At 36.6% G+C, this 14,815-nt stretch overlaps 1 protein-coding gene across 1 annotated transcript; it reads right to left on the reverse strand.

The window, feature by feature from the left end:
- Positions 1 to 10,359: 10,359 nt before the first annotated feature.
- On the reverse strand, positions 10,360 to 11,964 carry LOC132183300 (desmethylxanthohumol 6'-O-methyltransferase-like). The gene is made up of 2 exons (XM_059596702.1): positions 11,211 to 11,964; positions 10,360 to 10,658 (listed from the first exon to the last, which is right to left on the reverse strand). The coding sequence occupies exons 1-2, from the start codon at positions 11,962 to 11,964 to the stop codon at positions 10,360 to 10,362; spliced, it is 1,053 nt and encodes a 350-aa protein (XP_059452685.1).
- Positions 11,965 to 14,815: the final 2,851 nt, after the last annotated feature.

Genomic DNA, 14,815 nt, shown 5'->3' on the forward strand with positions numbered 1-14,815 from the left:
ATCTAATTATCTATAAATCTAGAATATTAATTTATTTATTCTCTAATTAATTGTAATTTGACAATGTGTTGTATAAGAGGAAAAAATTATATGATAGAGTAAATATAATTTTAATAAAATTAAAATAAATATAATTTAAATAACATAAAATGTTGGAATTACTAATTAAAATTTTTTGACGTGCCACACATAGCACGTCAAAAAGTTTTGATGTGTCATGCATGGCACGTCAAAAAGTTTTCAATTATATATATATATCAAAAATAAATTTAATTTTGATATAAAAAAATATGCATTAAAAAAAAATTAATGTTAATTGGCTTTAAAAATTAATTTTTATGGTCATTCGTATAAATTATAGTTTATTATCATTAGTATAAATTACTTGGTATATGTAAAATTAAGATTTCAATTGGTATAAAAAATCAATTATATCATATTAGTATAAATTAATTAGTAAATACGTATATATATATCACATGCATGGCAATTAGTTAGTATTATAATCATATATTGTTGTACAATTAATATTAATACATGTATATGAATCAAACATTTCATTCATATATATATATATGATATGAAATTCTCATGCATAAATAATTCTAGCTAGTAATATTAATTAAACAAATGAATTTTATTATTTGTACGTTTAGAGTATTAATTTGTTTATTATCTAATTAGTTTTAAGTATATTGTACGGATATTGTGTTATACAAGAGAAAAAATTGATATAATAAATAATGGTATAAATTAAAATTGTATATTTTTGAAATTTAAATTTAAATTCTTACAAAAAAAAAAGAAAAAAAAAATTAAAAGAGTTCTTGACATGCACACGTGGCACATCAAAAACTTTCCTCGGGAAGGCGCGCCCGCAAGCTGCAACTTCCCTTTTTTTTTTTTTCTTTTTCTCCCTTCTTTCTTCCTTCTTCCCTTTGTTTCTTTCTCTCCCCCACGCAACTCAGGCCAGAGACCCATTTTCCTCAGCCTTTTTTTTTTCTCCATCAGCCCCCTCTGCGCGCAGCATCTCTCTCACCCGTGTGCTCTCTCCACCCGGCCATTCTCTAGGCCTCTTTGGATCACGCGCGTTGTCTCTCTCTCTCTCTTGGTGGTTCTCTCTCTCCCTCGGTGGTGCTTCTCTCTCTCACTGGCGTCCGTCATCGCCGCTGCTCCCTCTAGCGACCAAGCCTTTCCCGATCAACTCTCAAAAATCAGGTATATATATACCTGATTTTTTTAAAATATATATATATACAGAAAATATATATATAGTTATAAAATAATTTATTTATTTATATAAATTAATATATAGATTATATAAGTATATTATTATACATTGTTGATGTAGTTAATTATATTAGCAAATTTAATTTTTTTTACATGTTAGCCAATTAATTTATTTGCTTAAGATTTATGTTATGTAATATTACCTGTTTGACATATATATTTTGTATATGATGAAAATATTGTTTAATGTATTTGCATGCATGCATGCAAAATTATGTACCCTCATATATAGTTTGAAATTAGTTTTTTTGTATAGAATTTTGCATTTACATTTAGACCCATATTTGTGTAGGTTTTTTTTTTGCACATTGTTGTAACCAAATATATATATATATATATATATATATATATATACACAAATAAGAAATGCATATCTACTTTGGTCAATCGTTAATTTATGATTAAATTTTGTAAATTTATAATAAGTATGTACATGCTAAGATCGAAAAAAGAAAGTAAGAAATAACTAACATAGGTTGCTTGATTTGTTTTATATACACTTCCCATACAAATGCATAATGTTATAATAAGCGGACAAAAGAAAACCAACATTTAACCTAGCTAGGTATATCTAATTTATTTAGGGTCCCCCTATATAACAAAATAATTAATTTAGGTCTTACAACTTCAGATTATGTAAATGTCATAAAAAACGAAAACAAAAAATTTCCAGCAAATAAGATAGCCACATATATTTTATCTAGGTTCCCCACGTGGCATGTCAAATGTTTTTAAATTTGGACCTTAATTTTATTTAGGTTTTGCAAATTTTAATTATGTAGATGTTATAATTAATACTTAATGTGTGTGTTTATTTGTAAAAAATATGCAAAAAATGGTAACGATGTACTTAAACAAATACACAAAAGAAAAAAAAAATAACATCTAACTAACTAACTTAGATTTATTTTATTCAGTTAGGGTTACAGTAACTAAAGCTATGGACAAGAGTTGGATAACAAAGTCTAGGGGTACGAGGGAATACAGAGACGGGTGTAGATCATTCGTGGAGTTTGCAGTTAGGAACTGTACAATCCCTGATGAAAAAATTCACTGCCCCTGTAAGGTGTGCTGTAAAAAGCAGCGCCATCCGCTGGATTTGGTATTTGACCACTTGACAGGGGGTAAGGGAATAATGATTGCATACAGAACTTGGTATTATCACGGGGAGAGGCCTGTTCAGTCTCTTGTTGCAGTGTCTATTTCGACTCCCACGATCATAGATCAGGGTATAGGCACAGCACAAGGTGAAACCATGCAGTCAATGTTGCGTGATCTATTCGGCATGCACGGTGTCGTGGAAGACAATTGTGAGATTGAAGTGGCGGTACAGGGGAATGAAGAAATTGTGAATGAAGCAACTGACAATGGTGACGTACTAAAGTACAATAACTTGCTTAAGAAGGCAGAGAAGCCACTTCATGATGGGACCAAACATAGCAAGCTTAGTGCTACTATACATCTGTACAATTTGAAGTGTGTTGGCGGACTTAGTAACGCAATATTTTCATCTTTTCTTGAGTTCATCAATCAGTTGCTGCCTCCTAGTGATGAAGCTTTGCCAATTAATACATATGAGGCAAAAAAGTTTTTAAGGGACATGGGCCTCGGGTATGAGAAGATCCCAGCATGTCCTAATAATTGTATGTTATTCTGGAAGAATAATCAGGATTTGGATACATATACTGTTTGTGGAGTATCTAAGTGGAAGGATGAAATTCAGTTGGATGAGGATGGGCAACCCATATCATCGAGTAAGAAACGCCCGGTCAAGGTGTTGCGGTGGTTTCCACTCATACCACGGCTACAGAGATTGTTTATGTCAGAGCATACTGCTCCTTATATGAGGAGGCATGCAGAAGGTCGGACTAAGGACGGTGTATTAAGGCATCCGGCCGATGGTGAAGCATGGAGGGCATTCGATAATTTGCATCCAGACTTTTCAGCGGATAGCAGGAACATCAGGCTTGGACTAACCTCGGATGGATTTAATCTATTCGGGAACATGAGCACATCCCACATCATTTGGCCTGTAATGCTTGTACCGTACAACTTGCCTTCTTGGACGTGCATGAAACAAACATCATTTATACTATCCTTGATAATCCCAGGCCCAAAGTCACCTGGAATGGATCTAGATGTCTACCTACAACCCTTAATTGAGGAGTTACAGGAACTATGGACTGTAGGTGTATGCACATTTGATGTGTCCAGAAAAAAGAACTTTGTGCTGCGGGCGCGGTTAATGTGGACAATTAATGACTTCCCGGCATACGCAGATTTGTCTGGGTGGCCTAAGAGGGGTGAGAAGGCATGTCCTTGCTGTATATACTTGACGAGGTCCACGCGGTTAAAGCATGTCAGAAAATTTTGTTATATGGGGCACAGACGATACTTGCCCATTGATCATCCGTGGAGGAGGAATAAAATAACATTTGATGGGAAAGAAGAATTTGAATGTGCCCAGATGTGCCAAGTGGAGATAACATTCTTAGACAATTACAAGATATGACATATGAAGATGAGAATGCCGGTAAGGCAAGGACGGATAATGAGAAAAAAAGACAAGAAACGGAAGAAGAGTGGGCCGACAGAAAGAGAAGGCGAGATTGCTAACGTATTGTGGAAGAAGAAAAGTGTTTTCTTTAGGTTGCCGTATTGGAAAAATAATCTATTGCGGCACAACCTTGATGTCATGCACATTGAGAAAAATGTGATGGATAACATTCTAGGCACAATACTAGACATTTTAAGGAAAACGAAAGACAACATCTAAGCCCGCACAGATTTGCAAGAAATGCGGTTGAGACATGCACTTCATTCGTACATGGGTGAGGATGGTCAAACGTATATGCCCACAGCTTGTCACACGATGTCTAAGGATGAAAAAACACATTTTTTGAAAGTGCTTCGGAATGTAAGGGTGCCGGACGGATATGCCTCGAATATTTCCCGATGTGTACGACTTAGTGATCGTACGATATTTGGTTTGAAAAGCCATGATAGTCACGTAATTATGCAACAACTTCTCCCTATTGCATTGCATGGATCATTGCCAGAGAACGTGGTTAGACCACTTGTCGGGATGTCTGCATTCTTCAGGGGCCTATGTTCAACGTCATTGACACGAGATGATATGGACCGACTAGAGGGTGACATTTATCTTACTTTGTGCCTGATGGAAAGGGTCTTCCCCCCAAGTTTTTTTACTATAATGGTTCACTTAGTCGTGCATCTTGTCCGTGAATGCCGACTTGGTGGACCGGTACAGTATAAGTGGATGTATCCGGCAGAAAGGTAAAATAGTTTACTAATATTCATGAAATTATTTTTTTCTCCGATATACAACCGTCACTAACTGTAATTACTGAATTATGATCATATGTAGAAGCCTTGGAGTGTTCAAATCTAATGTTCGCAATAAAGCGGTTCCTGAGGGCTGCATTGCGGAGGGCTACATAGCAACGGAGTTGGTGGCGTTCTGCTCAAGGTATCTAGATCACGCACCAACATTTCACAATAGGGCTATAAGAAACCCGGATGGTTCAAAAGGTGCGGGAACACGAGTCATCCTCGACCGTGTCACTTTGACACAAATTCATCGATACATTTTGTTTAACTCGGATGAGTTCCTTCAACTACGGACGTAAGTCGTGTTAGTAGTGTATGCAAGTTCAATATCATCTTGCACCCTTAGTTGTGAATTATAATATAATTTAAACTTTGTATTGTAGGGTGCACATGGATACACTTAGGCGATCATGCGATAGGGGGCGAACGACGGAGGACCAATTGGAAACCCAACATCGTGCGCTGTTCTGCGATTGGTACTGTGACTACGTAAGACTATCGTGATGTATAACTGTTGCATACCCATTATATTTAGTTATTGGTTCATAACAACTAACAAAACTAACTTTCTTATGGTCAATTGTACGTATGTGCTAACAGGTCGATTGATTGGACGATCGACAAAGGAAGGAAATAGGTGACAAACTGGTAACGCATTGTAGAGGGTCGAAGGCCACAGCGACCAGATATAATAGATATGTGGTTAACGGAAAGCTATTTCGCACTATTGCATTTGATGCTGGAAAAAGGACCCAGAACAGTGAGGTGTGCGTGCCAACTGTTGATGGCGAAACGTACTATGGGAAGTTGACGGAAATAATTGAGGTGGAGTACTTCGACAGAACTAAGTATGTTTTGTTCAAGTGTGATTGGGCGGACAACACGAGGGACAGGGGGTACAAAGTAGACGAGTATGGCATACTGCTTGTCAGCTTCAAAAACCTTGTCCACCGGGGTCAGGAAATTACTGATGAGCCGTATGTGCTAACGTCACAAGTTGACCAAGTTTTTTACATCCAAGATGAAAGGGACACTGATTGGGCTTGTGTTGTAAGGACTAAACCTAGAACCGTATACGATGTTGGACAATGCGAAGGTTCTGATGATGAAAGTGTCAACTACCATGAGTGTGAGCTGCTCCTATTGACCAGGAATAATGAAGTGGATCTGCAGGATGGTATTGACTACATCCGACAAGACTTAGATCCGTATGTTGTTTTAAAAAAATTAAAACTTTAATAATATATATAGTTCACATTATTTTGACGTATTTAATGTTATTTCTTTATACATTGATTGGGTATTGTGGTGCATTTTTTATCTATTATATACATAATTAATTGGGTATATTATGTGTTTTGCAGGTTGATATGAGCATAAGGGGGAAGAGTAGACGACGGGGGTCCATACAGATAGACGACCAGGGGTATAGACCCTTACTTCCTGAGCATGAGAAAAGGGTCTTTGCAGGTTCCGTATCTCACGGATGCCTCAAATCCGTCCTTGAGCGAGTTGGGGGTATGTGAGCATGGTGAGGTAGAGAGGATGTTCCCTCCTGAGTTAAACACGAGTATCCCATACAGTGAGCCATCACCTCCGGATGATAGCGAGACACAGTATTATGGGGAGGACGCAGATGATGGCTCAGGTGACTTGGAGGCCCCTGATCGTCCAGAGGAGTTAGGCATTCGCCAGCTCCGGACAATAAGTAAGTATATATGCTTTAAATACCCATATTGAACATGTATAAAATTTCAATATTAAATTTCAAACAATTTAATACTACGTAGTTACTATTAAATTTCAAACAATTAACATTTGCAATTATTAATGTGTTAGGGATCGGGGGAGACGACAGCACCCAATTTCAGGTGGTGGACATCCCACCATCGAACAAGAAGTGGGAGGTCCCCATAGGGCAAAAAATCGTCTGCGAGTACAATAAGGCGTGGCAGCCCGTAGAATTTAGTGGGATGAAATTCAGAAGGGAGACCGGCAACGTCATAAGGGCCGGGACTTATGTTAGGCTTAGGATGACTGGAAGCATGTACATCCCCGTGCGAAGGAAGATGTATGGGACGCCTTCATGGTATTGTTAAATTTGTTCTCATATTTTCGGATGTGTTTTTCAATATTTTAAACGTTGTTAATGTGTGCAATTATACACCTAATTTTTACTTGGTATATATGCAGACTCAGTTCTACATGCCACCTGAATACGATCTTCAGGCGATTAAAAGAGACGCCTTCAAAGATATGAGCTCGAAGCTGAAGAGTTGGAGACACGCTGTAAAACGCAAGTTAAAAATCAAGGAGGGCGATACTCCAGACTCAGTGAAGGCGAGAATGGGTGAGGCTGCCGTTAGGAAATACGACGCCGAGGACTTGAATGTCTTGTTGGCGAGATGGTGTGACCCGAAAAATTAGGTATGTCCGGAGTGTTTTTAGAATATGTCTTTTTGATTGGTTTGCTTTAATTTGTTCATAGGCTTGTGATGATCAATCTTCCGTTGTTGATTATTGTCCATATAGTAAAGAAATATATGAATATATTTGAATAGGAAGAGAAAATGAGCAATTGGCTAGTGGAATTAATTGTAATTGTTTAGTTTCATTAATTATAATTAGGTTAGGATTGACATTTTAAGAGTGATATACATGTAGGAGTTTGCTGCCAAGATGAAGTCATTGCGAGCAAAAAACAACACACCTCACTGCACCGGGTCGATGAGCTTCGCTAGAGCGACATATCAAGAGGTATTTATATATATTTACTGCATATATATATATATAATCGGTTGTTTAGGTCTATGTTTTTCTTAATTTTTTTTGTTTTTGTTGTTGTATTGATATATTTTCTATGCAGACCGTAGCCAAGGGCGGCACTCCTCCAACTCGAACAGAAAGTTATGTCATTACTTACACAACGAAGGATGGTGGCTATCCGAATGACGTGGTCAGGGAGAGATGTGTAAGTACTCAAGCATATATATTTTGATAAATTACTTATGATTAACGTTCCTTATACGAGATACTAATTTCTTTTTTAATGTACAGGAAAGGATGAAGGAATTGATGCCCACTGACCCGGCAAATAGTAAGACCATGACGGAAGGGACGGTACGGTGGACACCTGATGACGCGTATGCTCAGGCGCATGGAAATAAGCCTGAGTATGCTGGCAGGGTCCGCCAGTTGGGTCCGAATGTGCTGCCGGTGCGGGGGCAGCATACATTCATACTATACACCGTCCCAGATACGGTCTCAAAATTCTTGGAGCTCTTCGTTCTCACAGATGACGGATAGAATTGGAGAACTTGAAGAGGAGCGGGCACAAGAAAGACGTGTAATGGAAGAAGAGCGGGCAACACAAAGAAGTGCAATGGAAGAGATGGCGAGGCAGATTGAAGCACAAAAAGCGCAGATAGCAGAGAAAGATGCTATGATTGACGCTTGTTTCCGCCAGATCGAGGCCATGTTCGGGTTGACGTCTGGATTTGCGCCCCACAGAGGTAATGATATATTTTATTTTGTTTTTGTAACAATTGTTAACTGTTAGAAACAATTGTTAGAAACTCTTAGTTACAACGGTCCATTTTAGAACTTACGTATATTTGTATCATATTACATAGTAATTTTGAATTTTTGTATTGATTATTATTGGTTCACAACTCATTTGCAGGTAATGCAGATTAAGAGTTGGGGGATGACTGTGTTGAGTTGGGCGCCACATGTCGTTGATCATCACTGTTTGTATACATAGTACTGTTATTGTTTTGTATATAGTTAGATAAAACTATAAGTTTGTTGAGACTAATTGAAACTTATTTCTAGTAGATAGTCCAGATGTGTTTTATTGTATATTTGTTTTGCCTTGTGTTAGAACGTGTTTTCGATGTATATATATGTTTTGTTATGTGTTGTGTTGGAATGTAGTATATGTATTGAAATTTTGTTTAATGAAGTATGTGTTCGATATATATTATTGGATATTGGATATATATTATTAATGAAGTTGTGTTGTGTTGGATATATATATTGGATATTGGATATATATTATTAATGAAGTTGTGTTGTGTTGGATATATATATTGGATATTGGATATTGAATTTTGTTTAATGAAGTTGTGTTGGATATATATATTCTTTGAACCTCATAGTATGTTCTTGTGATTGCTAATGGGTGGGCTGGAACTATTAGTAGCTATATGTATTAGAGATTATGGATTTGATTATGTATTGGATTATGGATTGGATTGGATTATGTATGTGGATTATGGATTGGATTATGTATGTGGATTATGGATTGGATTGGATTATGTATGTGGATTACGGATGTGTATTATGTATGTGGATTATGGATGTGTATTATGGATATGGATTATGTATTGGATTTGATTATGTATTTGATTGGATTATGTATGTGGATTATGAATGTGTATTATGTATATGTATTATGTATGCATATTATGTATGTGTATTATGTATGTGTATTATGGATGTGTATTATAGATGTGGATTATCTATTGGATTGGATTAAGTATTGGATGTGGATTATTGATGTGTATTATGTATTGGATGTGGATTATGGATGTGTATTATGGATGTGTATTATGTAGGTGGATTATGTATTGGATGTGGATTATGGACGTGTATTATGTAGGTGGATTATGTATTGGATGTGGATTATGTATTGGATGTGTATTATGTAGATGGATTATGTATTGGATGTGGATTATGGATGTGTATTATGTAGGTGGATTATGGATATTGTTAATTCTGTGTGTGGATTATGGATTGTAAGTGGATTAGAAATATTGGAATTATTGTATTGGAATATCAGGAATTAGAATATTGTAATTATTTTTTATTAAAAAAAAAATTATATATATTTTTTGACGTGTCAAATGGCGTGACATGTCAAAAAAAACAAGTAAATTTTTTGACGCGTCAAAATTGACATGTCAAAATTTTTTTGACGTGTTAAAATCAACACGTCAAAAAAAATTTTGACGTGCCAAAACCGACACGTCAAAAAATTTTTGACGTGTCAAAATCGACACGTCAAAATTTTTTTTTGACGTGTCAAGACCTACACGTCAAAATTTTTTTTTTCCACGTGTCGGTTTTGACACGTCAAAAATCCGGGATTTTTTACATCCCCCCTTTTAACTGTTGCTAAACGTCAAAAATCACACGTCAAAAACCTCCAGTCAGAATTTCTCACGATTTTTGTAATGTGCTAGAAAAGTAATACAAGTAATTATGCTCCTAATAAGCTCGATACAAATTACATTAGTTCCAATTATTCATCTCATTGGATCATTGGCTGAAGCAAAATTTTGTAACGCATTAGGGCATTTTGCTATTTCTTCAAATAGTTTTTTTCTCGCTATATTGTCCAAGGATGCTATTTTTTCTCTTAGCTTTTGTTTGGCAAGCTACTGAAAGTTTTCGATGAGATCTTGAATACTGTCCTACAAAAAATAAAATAAAAAATAAAAATTGACTGACAATTGGGTTTGGTCTATTTGACAATGAATCCCATATAAACTAAACCCAATTATTTCTTAACTTAAGTCACATCTTCTTTTCATGCAGTCTATTTGGTTTTTTTTTTTTTTTTTGCTTTTATTGGGCTTATTTGGTTACAATAAAACGAGCATCAAGTCAACAATGTGTTTGTGCGCATGGCAACTTCACAATAGCAATTGTATGTCACTCGGGATAGGCCTCAACGATTGATGGTATAGTTGCAATTTTGAAGATTTTGTAGCGACCAAAGCCTGCTTCCTCCAATAATTTCAGTTCAGTCCTCTCCTTTCCGCCAGTGGTGTATGCCATCATCAATAAATCGAATGCCATGCGAGTCTCATCAAATAAATCTTTACTTTCCTTCTCAAGAACAACATGAACAATAATTACATTTCCACCATTCTTTGGTATTGCTTTTCGGCAGTTCTTCAAAATCTTCATACAATCTTCATCACTCCAATTGTGTAGCACCCGGCCCACTACACCCACATTACAATGCCATGAATTTTGTTATTTATGTTAGCATAGAAATCTAAAGCAGTAATAAGAAATTCTCCTAAGGAGCGCTATATAGAGTTGTTTTCCTTAAGAAATTATTTGCTCTCATCAATTTTGATCAATTGGGTTACACTCGGTTATAGGAAATACTTCTCTAAGATACAAAGGAGCCCAAAAAACCTCTAAAGTTAGAGTAAACACACAAGTGCATACAGGTATTACTTTAAAGTAATAACTTGGTGTGAATTGGACATTATAAAATACTTCCATTATTTTCTCTCTTTTGCATGTGGGACTAACTCTCGTCTTCCGAAGACTCTTTTAAATACCTTCTATTATATAATGTTCCCAAACTATAAACATAGAGATACATACATAATTATATTAATTTTGATTTTTTTTTTTTTTAACAATTTGAAGTGATGATCAATATTTTACTTTTAAGTGGCTGACATCAAGCTATCAACAAAAGCAAAGTAAAACTTCATAGAAAGAAAAAGTTGGAACCAAGTGGACTACTAAATACACCGTCATGAAAATTGCATCCGTATTGGGAATGGCGTCAAACATGTCACCTCCGACTTGAGAGACCCCCTGGCGCACGGGTGTTATGGCCACAACATGCGGCAAATCAAAGTTAACACCTTTGATGCATGGATGTGCTTTAACAATCTTAGCCATCATCCCTCCTATCCCACCTCCAACATCCACCAATGATCCCACGGTGCCCCCAAACCCATCATTGTATTCCGCTAGGAGCGCCGCCATCACACTCTTCGTCATACATGCCATGGCATCATTGAAGATGTTGTTGTACTCAGGATTTTTTGAAGTGAAGTCCCAAACCTCACAGCCATGAACCTTCTTGAATGCAGTTCCCCCTTTCTTTACACTTTGGCTAAGGCAATGCAACGGTGCCAATTGCATTGGATGGTTCCTCAATAACACCAATGGCACTATGCTCAACTCAGCATCACGCAAAAGCCATCTTGACGTTTGCGTCAACCCGTAGAGTGTTTCCCCACTTTCCACTAGATGATGATGTTCAGTGAAGATGTTTTTGCGGACCAATAATCTCATGATACGTACAAGGTAGGCGATACTAGGAGAGGGGGAATCAACCTCGGAGGCTATTTGGCGTAAAGTAATGGGGCCACCATGAGAGTGTATAATGTCAGCAATGCGGAGCTCCACGACACATTTCAGTGCCATAGAATCTACCGAGCCATAAATGAGTTGCCAAATTTCTGCTTGGCCTTGTAACAATGCCGGAGTTTCTTTTGGTTCCATTTTCTGTCTACCACGCACTCGCACAAATGAAATGAAGATGGTATGTATTTGAGGTTCAAGGTTGGTGTATATAAAGACTAAAAGCATAGAGGGTATAACCCACAAATGTCAAATCTCATGTCTTCCAAATTGGATTCGTCCAAAATATAGTTCAAAAATAGCCACCCAAATTAATTATTCCGGGTCAACTTTACTAGATGAGCCTACCCCGATTCTGTTGCTTGTTGCTACTACTTGCATATCTTTCGTTTGAGTTGAATTTGGCCTGCTCCATTCATAACGTTTTTAATAGTTTGGTCCAACCATGGTGCTTGGAAATGGCTGATGCAGCTAATGATTGATAGGTTTTGGTGTTCAGTTCGATTTTTTAATAGTTTGGTCCAAGTCCAACCATGGTGCTTAGAAATGACTGATGCAGCTAATGATTAATAGGTTTTGGTGTTCAGTTCCATTTATATAAGTATTCGAGTTTGTAGTTTTTCTTTAAAAAAAGAAAAAACGAAAGAGACATGCAATTTCTGTTGCATGAATCATAAGTAGCGCCATGCAAAATATGGCGATTATTCCATTTCATGTACTTATTATATAAATACTTAGTCTTTAGCTAACAATGTTAATTGACGGAGTCAATGTTCGATTCTAGAACCTTTGTCCATCATAGAACTAATTTTATGAGAAACACATAATAAGTAGGAATTTAACATAGTATCAGAGTTAAATGTTCAATCTCATATAATCCTGAGATTGTATCAGACAAAATCAGATTCCACTTAATTTCTTGGACTTAATATATAAATACTTAGTCCCAAATGAAGGTGAATTGACGGAATCAAGATTCAATCATAGAATCTTTGTCTGTCATAGAATCAGTTTTATGAGATGAGTTAGACCCACAAATTTTTTCATGGTATCAGAGCCTAACTACCACATGACGAATGAGGCCCACGTATACTACTTACCCCATGAGAAGGACTAAGAGAAATACTGGCCTGTGTCAGATTAGGTGACTTGTTTTCACAAGTCATACTGTGGGCCCCACAGCAGTATGGCATCCCATATTTTTGACTTATGTTTTCTCTCTCACACGTCCATTTTGCTTCTCCATTCATTGAGCTTCTTCTAGAAGCTTTGTGAAAATGCCTTGTTGTTTTATTATTGAGCCATTCAGTTATCAAGAGAGTGAGAGGCGACAACTTTAGCAAAAAATAGAGAGAAAGAAAAAACAGCTTAACTTGATGAGAGAGAGAGAGGGACTTGTGCTGCTGTAGAGAAAAAGAGATACACCATTTTGATCTCACTTTTGGAGTGCTGAAATGCTTAGAGAATTTTAGAGAATATTTTTCTCTTTTGTATCTAATTCTCTTTTGAGTGAGATTGGGGTGTATTGAGGCTTTTGAGTTTGAGTGGTTTTGTTTGTACTACTCTTTGTACTCCACTTTTTGTTAGTGAATTTCTCCTACATCGTCCCTGCCAGTAGATGTAGGCTTGTTAAGCCGAACCACTTAAATCATGGTGTCTTGTGTGATTGTGTTATTTTTCTATTTTGCATTTTTCTACTTCTTTGGTGATCATGGAATTTGCATTTGTCACAACAAACTGATATCAGAGCTTGGGTATTTATTTTGCGGGATGGCTACTACAAAATTTGAAGTAAAGAAGTTTGATGGTCAGAATAGTTTCAGCCTTTGACGCATCAAGATGCGAGCTTTGTTACGACAACAAGGCTTGGCAAAGATTTTGGATGGTGAGGTGCCATCAACATCATCAACGGAGGAAACGAATGAACTTGAAGAAAAAGCCCACAGTGCAATTTTGTTGTCTCTTTCAGAAGGAGTTTTAAAATATTTTGCTAATAAAGAAACAGCCGCTGGACTGTGGAAGAAGCTAGAGAGCTTGTACATGAAAAAATCCCTCACTAACCAATTGTATTTGAAGCAATGATTATAAACCCTCAAGATGAAAGAAGGTATGCCTCTTTGTGATCATCTTGATGACTTTAATAGAATTATTTTGGATCTGAAAAATATTGATATTAAAGTAGATGATGAGGATAAAGCCCTAATTTTGTTATGTTCATTACCAGATGCCTTTGATAATTTTGTTAATTCAATGTTGTACGGTAGAGATACTATCTCCTTAGCTGATGTTAAATCTGCTTTGAATTCTATGGAGTTAAGGACAAGATTGAATAGTAAAGGTAATGATAATCAGGCAGAGGGTTTATTTGTTAAGGGTCATTCAGAAAATTCTTTTAATTTTAGAGGTCGATCTAGTGAGAGGGATTTGGGTAAAGGTAAATCAAGAGGCCGATCACAGTCTAGGTCAAAGAAGAAAGTAAAGTGTTACTACTATAAAAGGTATGGGCATTATAAATCCGAGTGTCCGAAGTTAAAAAATAAAGAGGAAGGTGACAAGTAAAGTTCCTCTTCTGTGGCTGGTGTTGTGGAAGGAAATTCTAAAGATTCAGACCTTGTCCTTGCACTTACCGTTTCTAATGATCATTCTAATGACAAGTGGGTCCTTAATACTGCTTGTACATTTCATCTTTCCCCTAAAAGGGATTGGTTTACTACCTATGATTCTGTCAATGGTGGTTCAGTCTTGATGGAAAATAATGTTGCCTGCAAAATTGTTGGTATTGGTACAATCAGAATTAGGATGCATGATGGGATTGCGAGGACTTTGACGAATGTTTGACATATACCAGATTTGAAGCAAAATCTTATTTCATTGGGCACTTTGGACTCCCTTGGATACAAGTATTCCGGTGAAGGTGGAGTCATTCGGGTTAGCAAAGGCTCATTGGTTATAATGAAAGGTAACAAGGTTGATGGCCTCTACTTTCTTCAGG

This window comes from Corylus avellana, chromosome ca5, assembly GCF_901000735.1.
Source record: "Corylus avellana chromosome ca5, CavTom2PMs-1.0".
Taxonomy (NCBI): domain Eukaryota; kingdom Viridiplantae; phylum Streptophyta; class Magnoliopsida; order Fagales; family Betulaceae; genus Corylus; species Corylus avellana.